Source organism: Epinephelus fuscoguttatus, linkage group LG1, assembly GCF_011397635.1.
Source record: "Epinephelus fuscoguttatus linkage group LG1, E.fuscoguttatus.final_Chr_v1".
Taxonomy (NCBI): Eukaryota; Metazoa; Chordata; class Actinopteri; order Perciformes; family Serranidae; genus Epinephelus; species Epinephelus fuscoguttatus.
The window spans coordinates 12,629,383-12,651,121 of NC_064752.1; the positions used below are offsets into that span (position 1 = coordinate 12,629,383).

Genomic DNA, 21,739 nt, shown 5'->3' on the forward strand with positions numbered 1-21,739 from the left:
ATTTTAAAGCACTATCTATTTAGAGGTTGTTAATTTTAATGTTTTATAAGGTAAATGTCTTGCCCTTCTTTTATTTTCTGTTGGCTTTGCTAACAAACAGCTGGTTAGCTGCGTTTACAATGGGAAACACTGTCCACCCTCTAGTCTCCCCTAGTTAGCTAGCCACTCTTCACTGAGCACCACCCAGGTCAGGTAGGAGCTAGCTAGCAATGCTGCACATTCAGTGATTACTACTGGTAATGCTGTCCCACTTCAGTTTCCCCCATGTAGGCCTGGTGAGCAAGCACCCCAATTAACCACAAACCCCTTTAGCATTGTTAACTGTGTTAGCACCACTAGCCATGCTGGCACTGCTAATGGTACTGACAGGTCTGGCAGTGATGACATGGTTAACAATGCTAAAGAGATTTGCGGTTCAAAATTAAGGCCCTTATTCACCAGGACCACCCGTGGGGAGGTCAGAGGGGGGCACATTGTTTCCATAGCAACACTGTTGACTTGTGATGGACTAGGGGCTCATCCTACTCTCCAATGTGCTATGTGTGAGCTCAGTCCTGTGTGTTCTTTAATGAAGCAATAGGAGAAGATATTCGGTCTCAGTTAATGTAGTTTATTAAGCAGTAAAGGAATAAAATTACAGACCTCTGGGTCTCAACTTCACGTCCCTGACGAACAACAAAGGTGTGTCAGTTCACGAAGTCTGACCTCCTGTCCTTTCCCTGACCCAGTATATTTGAGCGTAACAGAGTGTCATTGTGCACGCAAGACGTTGTCCTCTTCTCATTGGCAGTTCCACTTCCTCCTTCACCACACCATGCCCCTGCCTCGTGTTAATCTGACTCCTTCCCGCTGGCAGTGGGGGCGTGGTTCCTGTTTTGAAAGACAAGAGAACAGCACAACTACCTACACGTGCTGTACCTTACTATCTTTACATGACTTTCTATTCTTACTACCATATATGAAACTAATTATCTAAGCATTGCGGTATGTGCTCCTCAGACTTCATGTCTCTTCCTCTCCTGTACTTCTCCACTTCTGCAAAGCAAACACATTCAGATCAGCTGAAATCATCTCAGTATTCTCACTGTTCACACATCTAAAACTTATATCGTGAAACACAACTTATAGTAAAACACATAAAATCATTCTATTCCCAACACTTGGGACAGCATTACTAGAAGTAATTGCCAAATGAGCACCACTACTAGCTTTCTCCTACCAGAACCGGGTGATATGCAGTGCAGTAAATTGAAGAGTAGCAAAATTAACAGATAATAGATCGACGTGTATACAGTCAAAAATATTCTCAGTGGTCAACAATTAATGGTTGACCACTGACATCCCTATTTTCAGTACAACAGTATGCTATCAGCCAAACTTGCCAGAGACAGGTCAACCCGGAGACCTCTGCTATTACTACTTTGCAATGTATGTAGTTTTAACTTTAAAGTTATAATTGGATACATTGTAGATTATTTGTGATTGATTGTAGTCATTGCAGCTTCTGTCATCTGTCAATTAGCTGTTATAGTGTAGATGACCTGACATAAACTCCTTTAGTGTAGATGACTTCAGCCAAATGACCTGACATGTATGTTTACATTATGCAGATAACAGGAAATAGCTGTGTAAGTGACAGGAAACACCCTTTAATGTGTTTTGAAAAGCTTGTAGGGTGTGTCAACTGATACTGCTTGTTTGTCAGACACTAGAAATTGTCATGATGTACCAATTCTTTTGCTTTCTTGCGAGTACACCCTCAGATGTCCAATCCTGTGTGTTTTGAGTCTTGTTATTCCACAACACAGTCAAAAAGCTGTCATCTGTCATCATTGTTTGGAGCTCTGTCTCTGTACGTTACCGACGAGTAACTTGGAAGCCCAGTCTGACAGAGAGACTGAACAAAGGAGAGTAGAGTGTGTGAGCAGTGACAAGCCACAGTTCTTTACAGTCACTGATTTCACAATTTAAATTTAAAGTGAAAACGTAAAGTAAGAAACGTTGGTCCTTTTATATTCAATTGTCCTGTTTTATGCTCATTCTGTGTCCTTTTTCATGTGAAGCACTTAGCGCATGCAGTGTCCTTACTGTAAAGCACTTTGTGCTGCATTTCTTTTGTACTAAGTTTATCATTATTATTATTATCCATCTGCAGTTCAGTCGATGTGAAATGTCCTCCGCTGCTCAAAGGATTGTTGGTCAGAATAGCGAGAAAAGCATGCTGGCTTACTGTACATACTGCAAAATGCGACCGGATGCAGTAGGATGTCCTTGTGCTGGGACTGGGACAAATCAAGGGTGCTTTCACACCTGCCCTGTTTGGTTCGGTTCAATCAAACTCAAGTTCATTTGCCCCTTAATTGTGGTTCGTTTGAAAAGGTGTGAACACAGCAATCGCACTCTGGCACGCACCAAAACAGCTGGACCAAGACCTTCTTGAAGAGGTGGTCTCAGTCGGGTTACAAAAAAGAGCTCTGGTGCGGTTCATTTGTGGTGAGAACGTGTTCCGACCTCCGAACCAACTGCAGTCACATGACACATTGTTTGGGTTAAACATGAGCATGTTACAGTCCTGGAGGATTATTAATGTGCACCTCCTCCTGTACTGCCTTAATATGCACATTCAGCACATCCAATGCATCAAAACATTGTTTCTAGTTGGAGCCGCGCCTCGTTTTCAAACTGTACGGTTTGACTAAAATGAACAATGACAGCAATATAGTCCACGATGAGCAGCGCTAAAATCAACCTGCGTAGTTGTCCCTCCATTGTGACATTAGAAAGTGTCACATTTATCTTGCAAGTGTACTCTTCTTCTACGTTTGCTTTACTTCCTGGATTTTTCCCACATGGAAATTCTGACTAATCAAGAGCAGCTTTCTCCTGCAAGGCATTTTATCTGGTCTGTTTGTAAATGCTGCTGTGAGAACATGAACCGACTCTAGGCAATTATACAACTTTGTAACAAAATTAGTCCCTGGGAACTCCAGGTCTGAAAGCACCCTAAACCTTCTTCTGGCATACTAAATTGTATGATTGCATGGGTACTGCAACACACCAATTGTACAAAATGGCGCTTCTTTTTAACAATCAGCCTTTAATTGGTCAAGAAAATGTCAGTAAGTGGTCTTTTTTCTTTCTTTACAAAGGTTGCCCAATAACCTCCTGTCGGTCCTTGAAAAAATGTCAAACGTCAATAAATCTGATTTTGGTATTGTTTTACAGAAACACTCAACTCACTGTTTTAAAGGGGCAAAAAGCGAAATCGTTTCACCGCTAGGTTCGCTGTTGTGCACTGCCTGTAGAGCAAAACAAAGTGTGTCATGAGCCACTCCTCCCTCTACCTCTGCTCTCCAACACCCCCCCACCCCACCCCCCACTTGCCTCGTCTGTGCCGGCGAGACCGAGACGAGTACCGCAGCATGGACTACCACATCCAGACGGTCCCGGTGTTTCTTCCTCAGGCTCCGCTTCACTCACCTGCTTCTTTCCACATTAACCTGAATAACAAACCAGGGCTCGGTGCTCCAGTTGGATCCAAACGAAGAGCCGCTAGCTGGGAAGCTAGCGGAGCCTAACTGGCTGTGTTAGCAGCTGAGTGAAGTGGAGCATGAGGAGGAAGCACCGGTTAGCTCCCGCTTTCACTGCAGGCAGATTCACTTGGAAAAATAAAACCTAAACAGCCAGCTTAGTTTAGCAGTTAGCAATGTCTTTGCCATGCTAACGTTCCAGGAGCCTGCTTCTTGGCTCCGGCGAGCTCTAGCGTGGAGCCTGGCGGGCTCACGGAGAAGAGAGGAATGTTAGCGTTAGCTCCCAGAGTTGGCACTAGATCTACTACGGCTATTGGAGTAGCTTGCAGCTATGGAGCGCTTCTACCAGCTCTTCTAGTCACTGAGCCTCACCTCCATTTCAGCAAATATATTGCATTTATTACAGGGGTCATCATCATTGAAGTAGGCAGGGGAATAGCTAAACACAGCCACCAGGCTGCCCGCCGGGCTACATTTTACAATGCTAATTGCAAATGTTAGCTGAGCTGCCGGGCTGCTCACCTAACACAGCCGAAATGCCTGACCCATTGCTGGGACCGAGCTGCTAATAACTCAAGCTCCGGACATTAACCCGGGATTCACATGAAGTACATGAACGTGCAGCCGGACCGGCTTGTAAACAATGGGCTGGAGATCAACACAGAGAGAAGGTGTGTGAGGTCATGCTATACTCCAGATGAAATTACACCTCTAGTTCTTCACATAGCAATTTTTTAATTCCTTCAATCTAGAAATGATGAATTTCACTTATTGCTCCTTTAAGATGTCTGATATAAAGAACATCCAGAAGAAGCTTAACCCTTCAGTGTTGCAATAAAACTGCCAAACAATGATCAGAACACATTTCTTTTATTGGTTAAGAGGTTTTACAACTTATGTTACTAGACACAACAATGGTAGGTGGGCTTTTTCAGTGGTTTTTTGCATGTTTGCACAAGGTGTATGACAAGAATTATTTAACTTTTGCTTCTTTGTCAATTATACATTCAGTTCCTTCTGATCTTGGCATAAGTTTTGTCCATCAAAATGTGCCCATGATTACATGAGAAATCTTTGCAGGTTTATGAGGTAGATTCCGTTAACTGCACAATTAAACGTATTCCAACATTTCTAAATCCAATCTATCTATTCAAACCTAAAGGGTTTACATTTAACAAAGAGGCTCAGTGGGTCTTTAAACCCTGAATGAAAACTAACTACTCAATAGACAAATCACAACTGTGAGATCTTGGACTTTGTGGTGATCTCTGCACCAACACTTTTCATTTCAGAGCATCGGGGGCGACTGATTATTCTGAAAGTATTTTACATATTTGCCTGAACAGACTAAAACTGATATCCTTGTGCTTTTGTCAATTAATCATTGTAACACAAAAAAAATGCCCCAATAGTGGTCCCATGATCAAAAACGTAAAATTAGAAAATTTAAAAAACAACAAAAAAATTGAACTCTTAAAATGTGTGAGTGGTTAAAACGGTGTTATTGACAGGAGGAGGAATATCGGGGGAAGGTCAGCACAGGAGCTGAGTGACTGTGAAAAGGGCTGCGATGCTTGAGAGGACGGGACGCAAGTCGGTGGACCCGCTGTTTGTCCTACAGTGTTCTCTGTTCTGGCCGATGCAGGCCGCATACGCCATCACATGGGGGATATAGTTCTGCTCATGGACCCCGTGAAGCAGGTGAGCCAGGGGACCTTTAGCAAACACAGCCACATCCTCTCCTCCATGAGTCTCCATGGTCAGAGGTACAGCTGACTGGGCCTGGTAGTTGTTTTCCTCTAGAGAACAGGGAAACAGAGAAAAGATCTTAAGATTTTGTTGTGTTCAACTCCTGTGGCATGAAGGGAAAAAGTAAACACAAAGTTAAATGTTCCCTATGGAGGTTTTGCCCTCTGGTAGCACTCTGAAGCTGTTTTTCCTTTTGGATATGCAGCAATGTGCCAGCAAAGGCAGGGAGGAAAAGACTGGTAGCTGGTAAGCATAGATGCAAGGCAGTAATTATAATATACATTTGCAGGGGAGACAAATCCCCCTAATATCCAAATATGCACAGAAGAATGTGGTATTAACTGCCCAGCCAAATTATATGATTAAAAAAAATTCTAAGTATAGAAAATTAGGTTTCAAATTTGTTTAAAAAAAAAAAAAAAAGCAGTATTATCTGGTCTCTCTCTGGTCAAAGCACACACACCTCCTCCCAAGCCGAAGAACAAGCCGCTGCGCGGCTACAGACTCTTGTTAGCAGCTAACGCAGTAGCACAAAGCACACAACCCCCAGCTGAAGAACAAGCTGCCTTGAGCTAAAGGCTCTCGTTAGTAGTTAACCCGGTAGCACTAGACAAACTCACCTCCCCCAAGCCAAAGAACGAGCCACCACCCAACAAAGACTGTTGTTGGCAGCTAATCCAGTAGCATGTTGACGTACACAAGCCCCAAGCCAAGGAACAAGCCACCGTGCAGCTACAGACTCTTGTTAGCAGTTGACTCAGTAGCTCAGGGCATACAGACCCTTGAGGTGAATTTCAGTGATGCTGTAAAGCAACACCCTCTCTTTAGCAGCTAACTTGCAAAAAGCTTGCACATCTGCAGCCAAAGAACAAGCTGCAGCGCATCTAACGACTCTTGTTAGAAGCTAACCCAGTAGCACGGTAACACACACGACCCAGAGCCAGAGAACAAGCCACCACGCAGCTAAAGAATCCCATCAGCAGTAGCACAAAACATACAGCCCCTCGAGCTGAAGAAAGCACTGCTGCAAAGCAACAGCCTCTCTTTAGCAGCTAACACAGTAGCACAATGCACACACACACACCCCCAGCAGAAGAATGAGCCGCAGTGCATCTAAGACTCTTGTTAGAAGCTAACCCAGTAGCACAGTAACACACAACCCTGAGCTGTAGAACAAGCCAGCGTGCAACGACAGATTCTCGTTAGCGGCTCACCCAGTAGCTCAAAGCACATACACTCCACAGCGGAAGAATGAGCCACCTCACAGCTTAAGACTCTTGTTAGCAGCTAACCCAGACCCCAGAGCTGAAGAACAAGTGGCTACACAGTGACAGAATCTTATTAGTGGCTAACCCAGTTCCATACACAGTTTATAATAGCACAGCACACACCCTTGAACCATAGAACGAGAGAGCGCTAGGCAGTGACAGCCTCTAATTCAGCAGTTAACGTTAGCATATATCAAGCCATGATTTCAGGCCCACCCAAAAAATCCAGGACACAAAAATGATGACAAAGAGTTCGGCGGTCTAACTCCACAATGCAATACTACATAGTTCACAGTCTTTTCACAGTCTTTTGGCATTTTCTGACATTACTGATTGTCCTATACTCGGACTTTAATGTCTTTATTATGTTATATGAAGTCTGAGTTAAGTTTCGATCATTTATGTTGCGCTGCATGTGTAATATAAGTAGACATTAGCAGCCTTCATTTATTGCACATTTGTACAGTAGACAGACCCCCCCAGAAGATGCTCCCCAGTGTTGACTCTCCATGGCTACGGCTTGCTCGGATGTAGACAATTGGATTTAAAATACATCGGCTCTACAAATGTTTTATGAGGAAGGAAATGCATTCAACACATTTGTTAGAACTGCAGGGTACACACAATGGGTTTTGGTGAGTTGTAAATATCTTTTATTTATTACAAGAACACTCCACAGGGCACTGTTTTTGGACAGCATTAATCTGATAATCTGAGATTACTTACTTACTCCTGCAAATCATTTTGTGTCGAGGCAGAGCAATGCCCTGTACTAAATCATGCTCTTTAATAAAACTGTGTTATTGTCTGTAGCAGGGCCTTTAGGTGGAGAAATGACTCCATGTCTCCAACAGTTTTATCCTTGTATGACTACAATAGCTCGTGATATGACAGTGTCTGGGGTTTATTTTTGGAAATAATAAAAATACACAATTTACAGTGAAAAACATGCAGATGCTTCTTGTTTAAGAAGACAAAGAAGTTCATCTTTCCTTATTAATTTTACTTACGGTAGTTAACAGTGGTGATATTCTCTCTCTCGCCGTTAATGACTTTGTAACCTGGTCCGTTCCCATATATGATGGAGGTGAAAGGTTTCTGGTCAACATCACTCAGCATTGGAGCCAGACCTGTGGATGCATTAAACCCCGTCATCACAGCAGAACCAGACTGAAAAATTAGCTTACAACAACAATATATACAGCATCATTAACGGATGTGCATTATTATCATACCAATTACATACCAAATATTGTGTTTCCTCTGCCTGTGTAGCCTCCGAAGTTGAACACGTGAGAATGATCAGCAGTGACTACCGTCATTGTATCGTGGGCACTGGTCAGAAGACCTGCCCGGCCAATGGCTCTGTCCATTTCCACAGCTTCATGTAGAGCCTGTTTGGCCTTGCCTTCATGGTGTCCGTGATCAATACGTCCTCCTGAAAGAGGGGCGGATATTTACAGTTAGCTGTTCTCTCTGTAAGACAGTGACATTTCTAATCCTGTGTTTCTGCGTTAACCCTTCATTTATCTCTTGTTATGTCTGAAGCTTTTTCGACCACACTCAGTCTTTCCATAAAGGTCATAATGGTGTTGCACTTGTTGTACACATGAAAAGTGCCCAAATATTTGTGCAAAGACGAAAAAGACAGCGTGAGAAGAAAGATCAAACCCTGCCAACTGTCTCACCATAAATCTGACCGGTGGCTACCTGAACGGGGCATGCTTGTCAGATTGTTGGAGAGAGGCCCCACAGTTCTGCCGTCAAAAATGTGGACGGGAGCCTTCTTTCACCTTCTGTCAGACAGTGTTCAATGATCCGACAAGCACTCTGTTTGAAACTTACTGACCCTTTTCATTCAGTCTGGCTGAACGATCACTGTCATACTTGCGGGTGTTTTAACAAGGACGCCGAGTTATCAACACCACAACCTTCCTGTGCCTCATTTTATCTAATATTGTGTTGACATTGGGCATTCACAGAATTCTCAGTACTTGTTCCAATGTCAGTGATGATGATAAGACCAAACCAATACAGGATGTCTGTGGGAACGGCTCAGGGTTTCTCTTCTCTCACATAAACTGCCTTGAATCTCAGCAACACATTCCTTTGAATAATAAACATTTCTCAGTTTTCATGGTTGATAAATGCTGTTTTATATATCACTGATGTCCCTGCCTCTGAATCCTTGACAGTGGTGGAATCTAACTATGTACATTTTCTAAAGTCCTGAATGTAGATAGAGTTTTAACATACTTGTATTTCACTTGAGTATTTCCATTCTATGCTATGTTGAACTTCACTACATGTATTTGATAAATCTATTCACTAGTTAATTTAAAGATTATTAATACAAAACATAATCTATAAAAAGAAAATTATATATTATTCAAGGTTATGCAACAGTTAGTTCCGGCCCTGCAATCTGATTGGTCGAGAGACAGTAAAACCGTGACGATAATGGAGTACAACATCACGGTTATTTCACTGTGTATGTATCACTCCGCCTCACAGCTGATTGCAATCAACAATCAAATCAAAACTGACGGTTAGTGTCAGTTAGGTCAGCAGTTGCGCTGTAGGCTAATTAATTCATCCACTGTCAAACAGCCAAAAATATGGATTTATTTCCTAAAATAAGTTTTGAATTGAACTATGAATGGTCATCAGAGGAAGATGAGGGAGAGGAGAAGCTGAATCCATCTGAGCACACATCCAGGTTTGTCAGTGTTTCATCAGCGGAGCTCAATGACTTGGAGAAAAGCAACATACTGTCAGATCAGAAGGCAGAGTCGGCTGTGCCTGTGAAGCGACAGTCCACCATGCAGTCACCAGAGACTTATTTCACCGGCTGCACAATTAATGGAAACGTGCAGATAAATGTGTATAAAGAGTAAGTGCCTGGCGCACCATGTTTGCGTTACATAGCAACGGTGACAGTGGAGTCCTGAGGGAACTATTTTTGTTGGTGGAAGACAAATAAAATGCTTAAATTATCTCTTTTGCCCTCATTTTTCAACATTTCTTAATCAGCTTGCTTATTTAACTGTTGAACTGTTGTATAAAAGCAATATCACACTCAAACTCGTGATGTTATACTTGTATATTGTGATGATATATGAGTATAACATCACTCCCTCTCGTGCGATATTGCTTAAACTACCCAGCTGTATGTAAAGTTATTACCAGCTGCAACATTACAGTGTTGAGCACATTAAAACCCTGTTTCCACCGAGCAGTACTGTACAGTTCAATTCACTTCTGTGTGCATTCTTTTTTTTTCTTTTTTTTCTTTTTTTTTATCCTAAAAGTTGTGGATGGTACCAATGGATCGATTCTCCATTTGTGGTCCCTCCTCTGTTGGGGTACGTAACAGATCTGGTACTAAAAGGTGGAGCTGTGAACACTGCAGTCTGTTGATTGGTCAGTAGAGGACGGTCACTCTGCTCAGGGCTGAGTTGTGGCTGGTTTTGAGGCTCAGGTAACCACTGTTCATACTGTGGAGAGTTTTACACATATTATTAGTAAACTAATTTTAAATATAAAGGATGTTTTGCTGCCTCTTGTAGCAGCTATAGTCTGAGAAAAAATACTCAATTTGGGTGCAGACTTCAATCTGTGTCAACGGTAATGAGGAAATACAGTGAGTGCTGGACAGAGCAGTGAGTGACATCAACCCCACCCACATTTAAGAGTACTGTTTGTAGTGGAAACGCTAACAGACCTAGGGTCTAGGTATCATGTCTGAGGGGTTACTTTTGGTTCCAAAGGTACCACACTGAAAATGTTGTTGGAAACGGGGCTTCAGAGACAGACAGCCATTTACGCTCACATTCACACCATTAGCATACGACCAATAGTGGTTAACAGCAATGCTAACCACTGCACTACCGTGCTGCCAAAAACACAACAGTTCTTTTTTTCAGGCGATTATAAACCGAAGAACACATAGTTATGAATATCATGTACAATTACTGCCAACAGATGCCTTTAAATCCCACACACTTTACCTTTAATTGTACAATCTGAATACATCTTCCACCACTAGTCCTTGACTGCTTTATCTGTACCTATTCCATATAGATGTCACTGAACATTACTGGATATGTTTCTGGTTGTATTTCATTAACTGCTGCACAATATGTTGCTATGTTTACCTTGGAGGGACAATTAAGTAAAGTTGGCAGCAAGGTAAAAGGTTCAGAAAAAAAGCAGCTTTTAAAAGAACTGTTATCACTGATGTTTTGTTAAAATTAAATAACAGAATCTGTCACTCATAACAGTCTGTTAGCCAGTAAGAGAGAGCCAGGCCCTCTGGCTGAGGGACAATCTTAATAACCATACGCCACCCTGCTGCTTCTACCCAGTGTCACTCATACATGTTAATACTGTTAATGTGTGATCCCCCCTCAGTCACTCTTCGTTAGGTTTCTACCATTTCTTTTTTCCACTGATGGTTTTTTTGGGGGGAGTTTTTCCTTATCTGCTGTGAGGGTCCAAGGACAGAGGGATGTTGTAAGGAATGTCGTAAGCTGTTAAGCCGTCTGAGGCAAATTGTGCACAAGAACTGAATACAGTTTCACAGTGGAAGACTTTGACTTGGATTTCACAAACAGACTTAAGCTGTTTAACCCCCTTTTCAGAAATCTATAAAAATAAGAAACGTATATGTCTTTTAGAGAAGTTGGATAATTTTCTTAAAAACATGACTAGATCCCAAGTAAGTTGGCTGCTAGAGTAACTTTTATGGAGGAAAAAATAAGATTGCAGGTCCTTTTTCAAACATGATGCCAACATATAAAACTAGTAAAACATGTGGTGCATGTTCTGAAGGAGTGCATGTTCAGCTGAAAACTTGCCTCTTCTTACAGTTATTTGAAGGTTTTAAAGGACGTTTCATTAGGAAAATTTAATGATAAGTGAACCACGAAGGGCTCATACTGTCTCTTAAAACACTTTACCTTGTCTCTGTTTTTCATGATCCACAACATTTCACTTTCATTCAACATTCTTGTGAGCCAGCAAATGTCATTGATTGAATTATTTGTGTGGAACAAAAGTTAAAAGCAGATAAAAAAAAAACCCACTAATACCTCTAAGGCTCGCTAATTAACATCCTCTTATCACACACATACATGCAGTTTGTCTCCATCTTTTCATCTCAGCTTCAAAAAGAAAGCAAACAAGTATCTCTTCCAAAATGTTTAACTATTTCTTTAATAATCCTGATAACAAAGTTGGGTAGCAACTGTATTATGCTGCATTTCCAGTATATGGTACGGCACAGCTCTGCTCATATCAGCTCGCTCTTTTTACGTGTTATCGGTTGTGCACAAAGCCTACTAGGTTTTTTTGCTACCACCTCACTCAAGGTTCCAAGCAAGCTGAAACCATACTAGAAGATGGAGTTAAAACACTGCTAACCACTGATTGGTCAAAGAGAATCCATCTATCCATCCATTTTCATCCGCTTATCCGGGGTTGGGTCGCTGGGGCAGCAGACCAAGCAAAGCACCCCAGATGTCCCTCTCACCAACAACGCTTTCTTGCTCCCCCTAGATGACCCTAAAGCGTTCCCAGGCCAGATGAGATATGCAATCCCTCCAGCGTGTCCTGGGTCTGCCCTGGGTCCTCCTATCAGTTGGACATGCCTGAAACATTTCTAACATGAGGCACCCACGGCAGAGAGAGTCATCTCTAGAATTGGCATTACGCAACGCAAGACATCCTGTATAAACCTGCCATTATTAAAGGTTCGGTGTGAAGTATTATGGGGCAGAAATGGAATATAATGTTTTCTTTAGTGTATAATCATCTGAAAATCATGTTTTTGTTAGCTTAGAATGAGTTGCTTGTATCTACATAGGGAGCATGTCCTTGACCATGGAGTTCATGAGGAGCGGTCAAACCAAACGCTGGTTCAAGATAGGGCTGGTCGTGTCTTTGTATCTGCCACCGTAGTTCCCAGCCCCTCTGTGATGACAGCATCAGAAAAACACTGACTTTTTAAAGTGAAACTACCTTATTGGGTGTTACCAGTTTCAATCAGTGGTTCCCAACTGGTGGGTCGGGGTCCATTCTGAATCTGACTCGTGAACGTGTCAAGTTTGTAAGAAACACACTTTGTTTTTAAGTATAGTGAATCTCTGGCACAGAGCTTTTAATTTGATGTGCCGTTTCCTGCTGTAGAATGACTGACTAACGAGCAGCTACTTGACAGAGACAGCAAAGTAGCTCAACGACATGGCCAAATGCAAATTTGACGCTGAATATGAAACTGTGTGGACCTTGAACTAATGACTAAGGCAAAATCTGGACCCCAGGGCTGGACCAGTTGGGAACCACTGGTTTAAATCACTGGCTCCTTTTATTTTGGAGAGGTGCAGACCTCTGTGGATAATTTGGCTCCCAGTATAATGCTCCTGAACAATGAAAACTGAAGGAATTCTAACTGGGAGAAGTTGAAGCTGGCTGCAATCTGCAGTCCTCTCCGCAAGATGCTCCACACCACTCCTTTAAAGCCAAGCTGATGTCAATAGCAGCCACAATTTTTTTATTCACTTGACCCAGATTTTTTAAAAATGGCAGCCAGCAAAACTATGCGGTACACTATGTATGCCAAAGTGCAGATATTCCTCTGTTTGGTTGCCGATGAAAAGATTCAGTGAGTGTCGCATTGAAGTTGATGTCACGGCAGTTTCATGTTGCACCGATATGGCGTTCTGCTAAGAATCCCACCTACACTGAGGGGGTACAATCAGCCGTGGAAAACGAAATAGAGAAAAGGACCTGGTCCCAAAAGTGAGTTGACTTGAGTCTAGCCATACCATGTAGTGGAAATCAGGCAATATAAGGCCTCCTTACCTCAAGGGACATTCACTATTGAAATCTGCGATGTCTCCGACAGAAACTACAACTTAACTAAGTCGGTAGACCAGCCAGCCAGATCTTTGTGACACAAGCCCCAAAACTAAAGTTGACAGTCCAATTTCACCACAAACTCACCCTCTACAAGCAGGTAAAATCCACTGGGGTTCTTCTGTAGGATCTTGATGGCCACATCCACCATCTCTGTCAGCGAGGGATCAGTCTCAGTGTTCCTCTCCAAGTCATACGTCAGGTCAGCAGGTTCAAACAGACCTGGAATAACAGAAGGCCCGGTTCAAGGAGAAATAGGCTATTACACGCAAGAAAATAAGCCTACAGCAAATGCATACACATGTGGCTCTTCATTTACACTTCAATGAAAAACTTCCAAGTTTTATAATGACGCCGAGACTGGAAACTCACCCAATAAGTAATCCACGTTGTTAGGGTTCAGTGATAAGAGCTGCTTCTTGTTCCATACATAATGGCCTTTCTGCACAAAGACACAGATGTACAGCCACAACAGTGTGAGTGGTTAACACTGCAGTCACTTTGAACTCCTAAATATGGAAATGTAATTGGGAAGATAAAAGAGAGAGCAGAGAAATGAGAGGGAGCAAAGAGCGGGAAGAGGAGGAGAAATTTACTTTATCCTTCATTTTGTCAGTCCACTCCTGCACCAGGTTTCTTCCGTCTTTTCTTGTGCCGCTGTGCTTCGCAATGCTGGGGTACTCTACATCCGACGTGTTTTTGGGGAACATATATTTCCTCCCTCCGCCAAGGATCACCTGGAAAGTCGCACAAACAGAATACAAAACAACAATCTTAGTTATAACTGTTTTAGGACCAAATGGCTGGTAATTGACAAAGAAACAACTGACCGTTAGCAAAGCTCCATTTCCCTTAGTTACTGTTGCTACCCCTGTAAAGTGCACATATGTAGCTTACAATAATATCATGTGTTCAACTCAAAGTTTTTTTCCGAAACAATGGGTCTTCAATTTCAGACACTGTTAGACAAAAGCAGACTTCTAATTTCCAGCCAGAGGCGGATGATTCTTTTGGTTGAAATGACAACTGTAACTAGCAGATTTCATCAGCTGTAGCTAGCTAAGCTTAAGTAAGGTTAACGAGTTGGTTGAAAACAGGTTATCGGCTAAAATTTTAAAGTTTCTAGCTGATTTGTTTAAAAGCAAGAACTCAAGAATGAGTCTTAAATATACGCTTGATGGTGACATACATAATATTATGCTAAAAGCCTGAAGCTAAAGCTACGTATCCCAGGAAAAAGGTCAGCATCCTCTGCAGCTAATGATCAGGAGAAGACATGAAAATAAAGAAACGGAATTGTTCCTGTGTTGCAGCTTGTTTGTTCGAGTATTTTAAAGGGATCGTTCTCCTAAAAATTAAAAATGCATATTTTTCCTCTTACATGTAGTGCTATTCATCAGTCTAGATTATTTTGGTGTGAGTTGCAGAATGTTGGAGATATCAGCTGTAAAGATGTCTGCCTTCTCTCAAATATAATTGGAACTAGATGGGACTCAGCTTGTGGTGCTCGAGCACCAAAAAATACATTTGAAAAACTCAGCAGCAATGTCTCTTTCCAGAAATGTGTCTTTGCAGACCATAGTGCTGCACGACATGTTCTGCTCGCTCACCTAGCACCACTGAGCTAGCTAACGTTACAGCTCAGCCGAGGAGAACGACATTAATGTTAATTAATGTTAATGTGCTCGAAGCACCAAAAAATAAAATTTAGAAACTCAACATCAATGTCTCTTTTTAAATCATGACCTGGTTACTCAAGTTAATCTACAGACTTTGTTGTGAGCAGTTTATGTAGGAACTATTTTCTTTGTACTGAACTACACCCGGCAGCTGAATCACAGCACAGAGGGAAGCGTGCATCTACTCATGGAGGAGAGGCTCGTGCTTGTGACAGTGCAAGATGTAAACATTAATGGTGTTCTCCTCGGCTGAGCCGTAACATTAGCTAGCTCAGTGGTGCTAGGTGAGCTAGCAGAAGATGCTGCGCAGCACTATGGTCTGCAAAGACACATTTCTGCACTACGGGTAAGAGGAAAAGTATGTACTTTTGATATTGGGATGAACTGTTCCTTTTCGTATAATAAGGAAAATGCTTACATACTTGGTCAGAGTCATGCTTTATTGTTGATATTTTAAATACTAACTCAGATAACATGAGTTTGGCTGAGGATGCTAGAGTGTAAACTTTGCCAGAGGACCAGCTCTCACACAGTGCAGAAGTAACTGTTACTGCACAGTGAATTAGCCAGATAAGTTTAATTCCAAAAACAAGTTACACCATTTGATACGTCCAATGTTGGCACTCTGAGGTGAACAAAATGTTCAACAAAGTGTCTGTTGCCTTGCTTTCAGAACACCCCACATTATCTAAAATCACAGACAACTCTTGTGACACTTTATAATACGTTGTGTATCAGAATTATTTCTTGTTGTGACTCACATCAATGTTGGGAATGTTTTCAAAGAGCTGTCTGGCGATATCCTTGCAGCCGTCCCTCAGAGCCTCAGCTGGCATCTCATTATCGGAGTACCAGTCTCTGTCCACGCTGTGGGCGTAAGCAGCACTGGGAGTTGCATGGTTAACACGGGTCGTCGTCACTATTCCCACTGACTTGCCTGCAGCGGACACACACATACACACACAGGCAACGGTCTGAGTAATTTTCTGAAGAACATGTTCAGATCTAGATGAATTCCCTCATTGTGTCTCCCTGGACAGTGTCTACTTGTTGAGCTGCAGTGGAAGGATAGTAAGGCACGCAGAATTTTCGACTTAAATGACTGTAACTTTGGAAAGTACGCCGAGTGCTGGAGCTTCATTAGCTGTGGTTGAAATGCGCTGTTGCATCGAACAAGGAGTGCAGTTTTTGTGCTGCATCTCTTATAGAAGGAAATCACCTCAGCTCGTGTTGCAGCAACCAACATCTGTTTAAATGGATACATGGGTGTGTGAACGTGTATAATGGTCCAAACCTTTCTTTTAATCATGTGAAAGCAACTGTAAATCTGTTAAAGTGCACTGGATTGTACAAATGTTCTGTCATAGAAATATTTTATCATCAAATACCAACATAAATTAAATTGCACATTGCAGCTTTATCGTGTTGTCAAGGTCTCCACAAGAAAATGTTGATACTGCTCAAACCTAGTCTGAACAGCAATTTTTAGCAGCAGTGTCCAGCAGTGATTAATGAATGGACCGGTACTTTCTGCTAATAAATCTTCTGGATCTTAAAAGTGAAGCATTAAAGGAAAACCCAGCAGAGCACAGTCCTGTAAAACGACCTGATGAAAAACATGTCTCACATTTCTATTTGCTCCGTGCAGGAGGTCGGCAGCTGCCCGCCATGTTCCCTCAGGAATTATTGGATTTCTTATTATCTGTGACCCCTGAACCCACACAGACCCTGACCCTCACCCACCCACTCCTAAATTATTCCCACCACCGCCCTCTGAGAATCCCTGGTGCTCAGTCCTTTCCTTCTTTATGGTACAAGGTTTTAAATCAGATTGCATTACGTTGTGATGTCCCCTTGAAGGCTTAAAATCAGACGTCATTCCTTAGTGTATTTTGCAAAGATGGTCATCTTTCAGGCTTCTGATCAAAACGGTTTACATGAGATTTTGCTCCATGTTGTACGCTGCCATCACTGATACAGCATCAAACTGATTATAGAGATTGAAGCCCATGTGTGAAGAGTCTCGTAAGTACTAACCAGCAGGCAATTTTAGGGCAGGCAAGGGGGGATATTGTTATGATACCAGTGTTGTTTTTGTACTCCAAATAGTAACTAACATACCACTGTCACCAAGCCATGACTTCGAAAAGAAGGCCTTCAGAGTTTGCAGTAAGGTAGCCACAAATACACATGACAGAGCCTACTGGCGTTCTAAACTGGGAGAGCTTGTTGTACTCCAAATATTCAGTAGAATCTAAATGATGTCTCATTTCTTTAGTTTGTGAACAACAACAGTAACTCGAGTGAGATTCAGATTCCGTATACAATATTAAAAGTACAACAAAATAAAATCTACCACAAATGACACATTTAAACTTCTCCCGAATACAAAAAATGTCCCCTGGGATCTATATATAAATAAACAAGTGATTTCCTTCTCTTTTAGTAAAATCCTAAATGACTGAGTTGTGTTTTTTTTTCCACCTGGACCTTTATGCGCCGCCATTTTTCCTCCAATCATCACGCTGTAAGCTGTGACAGGCTGTTATGATAACAGAACTATCGCACATTCACATATACAGAGTTTTTTGTGGAGCCGTGAGCATTACTTTCATTTACATTACCAAAGGTTTATGACAAAATCACTTCAACGCCGACTCGTGTGTGCACACAGCGAAAGAGTAAAGGGAGGAGAGACGCTGTGCTGCTGCCAGAGGAGCCACTGAATGAGTTATTTCTGAGCGGCAAGTCGCTAAAAGAGTCTGAGGCTGTTCATAAAACAGGACGCCACAGTTTATTCCACACTACTGAAGCTGCTCCTCTTTTTGGAGCCACTGCGGAGTGTATAATAATTTCACTCTCAGCCATGCTTGTTGTTGCCACACACAACAGGATGACGTCAATATGTAAACAAGTTGAAACACCTCGATGCTACGATTTGAATTTTTCATATATTAAAAATTAAACCGGTATTACTGTAAACGACATGATATGGCACAACCTTAAACAACACAGGAAGATGAGAAAATATGTTGAAAGAACTGCCGTCTGACTGAGGAAGAGTTAGCATACATTATTAGCAATGGACTTCACGACAATATTCACAGCTTTTTATGAAAAAACCTTTTGATTCTTTGATTGATGGTCCCTTATGGAGAAAAGGAATCTAAATAATCGAGCATTGGACACATATTTAGACATTAGGACCGATTCAAAGTCAGCACTTTTTTTTCTGTCTCTCTTGTTGTGTTGTTTAACATGTAAATTAATTTTACTTTGGTGCTCATGGTCTCTGTAATTTGAATCATTCACTGAATGACTGAATTGTGGGCAATCTAACAAAGCTAACAATTGGTAGCATGTCCATATTAACAAAACTTTAAACATTTAACATTATAATTTTGATGTGCAATGCTAAGCTTAGACCTAGCTCTGATTTTAAGAGGTTTGAATGTTCTAAAAGCCAAGACTTTGTTTATTTGAAACCAGATGAAACCCCACTGTCCCGACCCTGCCTTGTTACTATAAGCCTTTCATTCATAAGTTCAGGGAGACATACAATACTTTCAGACTTAGTTTCAGAAGTTATAGTTCTAAGTTTCAGAATTATATTTATCATCTGAATTTGGCACCTTATGTTCTGAAACCCAAGAGTTAAATTCAAACAAAAACTCTAAAATGACCCAAAATCGACATGTTGGAAAACAAGCTCTTCCCCCCTGTTAAAAAATACATTGCCTACTGGTTCTAACAACTCCACACAAAACTTCATAATAAAGGATCCAGACACATCAGGGTTTGGAAAGTTAAAAAAGAAGATGAAACTTCATAGTTAGGGTGGCCTGATAGAGCTTTTCCAAAACTCTGTTGTTTAAAAATATGTCTCTTGTCATTTTAAAGCAGAATACATTAAAGAAGACTCTTACGGCTAAGTTAATGTCACTTACAAACTGCTCGAAGGATAACTTTGGTTCAAAGGATGAACAGCTGAAAAGAGGGAACGAGCAGTGTGGAAAAACATGCATTAAGAGCATCACTTTTGAGAGCACTTCAAAGTCATTGCTTTGAGCTACCAAGTCACCCCAGCGAGTATTCCCACCACCCATTAACACAGCAATCAACCACAACCACAATTAGCTTTCCTCGCACATGAAACGCACATTAATCGACAGCAAAACGTGAACAATGACCCTGTGTTAAATTAATGTTACTCTACCTGCGTCTTTAGCCCATCTGAGGATGGAGGTGACCTCATTGCCCATTGTGGTGTTACACTGGGATCGGACAGCAGCTGCACTCACACCCACCGTGCCCTCGTTGGCCTTGACCCCGCAGAGGTATGCTGTGGCAGTGCCGGCACTGTCTGGCACCTGAGCGTTGGTGTTGTATGTCTGCAGAGTGACAGGTCAGTGACATGTGGTCAGAATCTAAACATCAAACAGGATTGTTTGTTGACTTTCTGATATCCTTGTGATCGGGTGTTTGTGTGATGCAATTTGTTTGGACATGGGTGCTTTTCCTGCAACAGCAGTACGTCAAAATGCTGACTTAAAGGATACAGAGTTATTCTAATTACCAACAAATCCCATTAAAGACCAAATCATCAGTGTGCTAGTGTAAAGATTATTTCATATCCTTTCATCTCTCTACTTCTGGCTCTCAGCCTCAGGCCCAATATTTCCTATTGAAGATGTAAATCCTCAAAAAACGGCCAGAAAAAACATTTATATACAGTCTATGTACATAAACTTATACTTGTGCATCAGCTCTATGCAGAGCTTACGCCGTTGTGAGCATTTGTACTTGTGCGTAGTGTGTCATTCTACAGTTACACCTCAAAAACACTAGTCGGCAGTGGGGTTTCTGTGAAGTGCTCCAAAGTTGAGTTGATTCAAAACACACATTAAACACACATTAAACATGGCTTAATAGAGACAATTTCAAACATAAGTACACAAATCAGCTTCACTATAACTCGCAGCATTCACAGACAAACACTTGTCCTTGTCTGGACACATTTTCCCCACAAATACAACATGCTAACGTTATTAGCACAAGCCTATGGCATTTTACATTGTATAAACTAGCAACGAGCGTAGAATTCCACTACTCATATAAAGCCAGGATAAATTATACACACACACAACTTAAAATGTGTGGGGGGTTTATTGTCTTTACAATTTATTGTTTCTTATCTCTGAAATTAAAGTAAATAAAGTAAAAAGTTTTGTTATACAAGTTTCCAACTATGGCTTGACACTTTGCCTGCACTGACAGTTTACAGCTAACGTTACTCAAACAGGAGGAAACATGAATTTTTAATTTTTAGACGATTTGTCAGACAAAACAAGCATTTTATAGACGTCCCCTTACGCTATGGGAAACTGAAATGGCATTTCTACTATCTTCTTCCATTTTACAGACTAAACTATCAATCACTAATTAAAACTAATCATAATTATTTTCCAATTAAATACCGTTAGTCATCAGCAGCAGAACCCTGTGGGCTGTACTGTATGTGTATCTGCAGTCAGCAATAGTTTTTGGACAACAATGGAGGTCTATAGCAGCAGTTAAAGGTCCAGTGTGCAAGATGTAGAAGCATGTAGTGGCATCTAGCAGTGAGGACTGCAGATTGCAACCAACTGAAACCGGTTAGAATTCCTTCAGTGTTCATTGTTCAGGAGGTTTTTACCAGGAGCTGAATAATCAGCAGAGGTGTCTTTCTCTCCAAAACAAGCAGATCCAGATATTTGAGCATCAAAGCACCCTTAAACCGGTTGAAACACTGACTAGCATAAAGAAATTGTTGTTTTCTTCTATGCTTTCTTTGCAGAGGCGCTGCTACTACGTTGGAGGATGCGAGAACGCAAATGACCCTATCTAAAGCGAGTGTCTGGTTTGTCCTTTCTGGTCTATTGTAGTAACATGGTGGTGCAACATGGCTGTCTCTGTAAACGAGGACCTGCTCCTGATGCCGATAAGCCTCATTCTAAGGTAACCAAAACACTATAATTCTTATTTTTAGGTGATTATACACTAAAGAAAACATACTTAATATTCCATTTCTCCCAATGTATCCCCCTAAATCCTACACACTGGACCTTTAATTGATGGTTTTGGTCTTTTCATTGGATTCCTTAGCTGTAAGAAAAATATAGAATATCACCAGATTTACAGTTTTGCAGGTTCATATGAGGCCATAGCTGCTGTGGACTCATAAAAAAATCAAACTACTCTATGATTTCTGGCCATCTTTTTTTTAAATCAAATCTGTAACATAACACAGCCTATGTGACGTGACACACTAAATGACCTTGTTTACGGTCAGAGGCCTTGTCAGGAAGCCATTACTGGCAACAGCAAGATCAATACACATAATGTACATAATAACCGAGTCAGACCTTGGCCAAAGACACAAAAGGGAACTTGTCCATCTCCAGCTGCGTCTCCTCGCCGCTCTGTCCGTTCAGCTGACCCTTCAGTATTCGAGCAGCTGTCACCGTGGGAACGCCCATCCCTAAATACCAAAAGCAGGTCGACCGTTAGATTGCATTAGACTTTCCTTCAGGGCGGGAAAGAGAGCGAGTGCACA

The 21,739-nt window shown here is 41.6% G+C and overlaps 1 protein-coding gene across 2 annotated transcripts in view; it reads right to left on the minus strand.

Moving 5' to 3' along the window:
- Positions 1-4,383: 4,383 nt before the first annotated feature.
- The window catches only part of alpl (alkaline phosphatase, biomineralization associated), a 28,844-nt gene continuing 11,488 nt past the window's right edge, over positions 4,384-21,739 (minus strand). For both annotated transcript variants that reach the window (XM_049586891.1, XM_049586890.1), the window contains exons 4-12: positions 21,549-21,664; positions 19,361-19,535; positions 15,906-16,081; positions 14,062-14,202; positions 13,838-13,907; positions 13,553-13,687; positions 7,794-7,985; positions 7,558-7,677; positions 4,384-5,329 (exon numbers count right to left, since the gene is read on the minus strand). In XM_049586891.1, the coding sequence (XP_049442848.1) occupies positions 5,064-5,329; positions 7,558-7,677; positions 7,794-7,985; positions 13,553-13,687; positions 13,838-13,907; positions 14,062-14,202; positions 15,906-16,081; positions 19,361-19,535; positions 21,549-21,664 (1,391 nt within the window). In that variant the 3' untranslated portion in view covers positions 4,384-5,063. The remainder of the gene's footprint in view (positions 5,330-7,557; positions 7,678-7,793; positions 7,986-13,552; positions 13,688-13,837; positions 13,908-14,061; positions 14,203-15,905; positions 16,082-19,360; positions 19,536-21,548; positions 21,665-21,739) is intronic.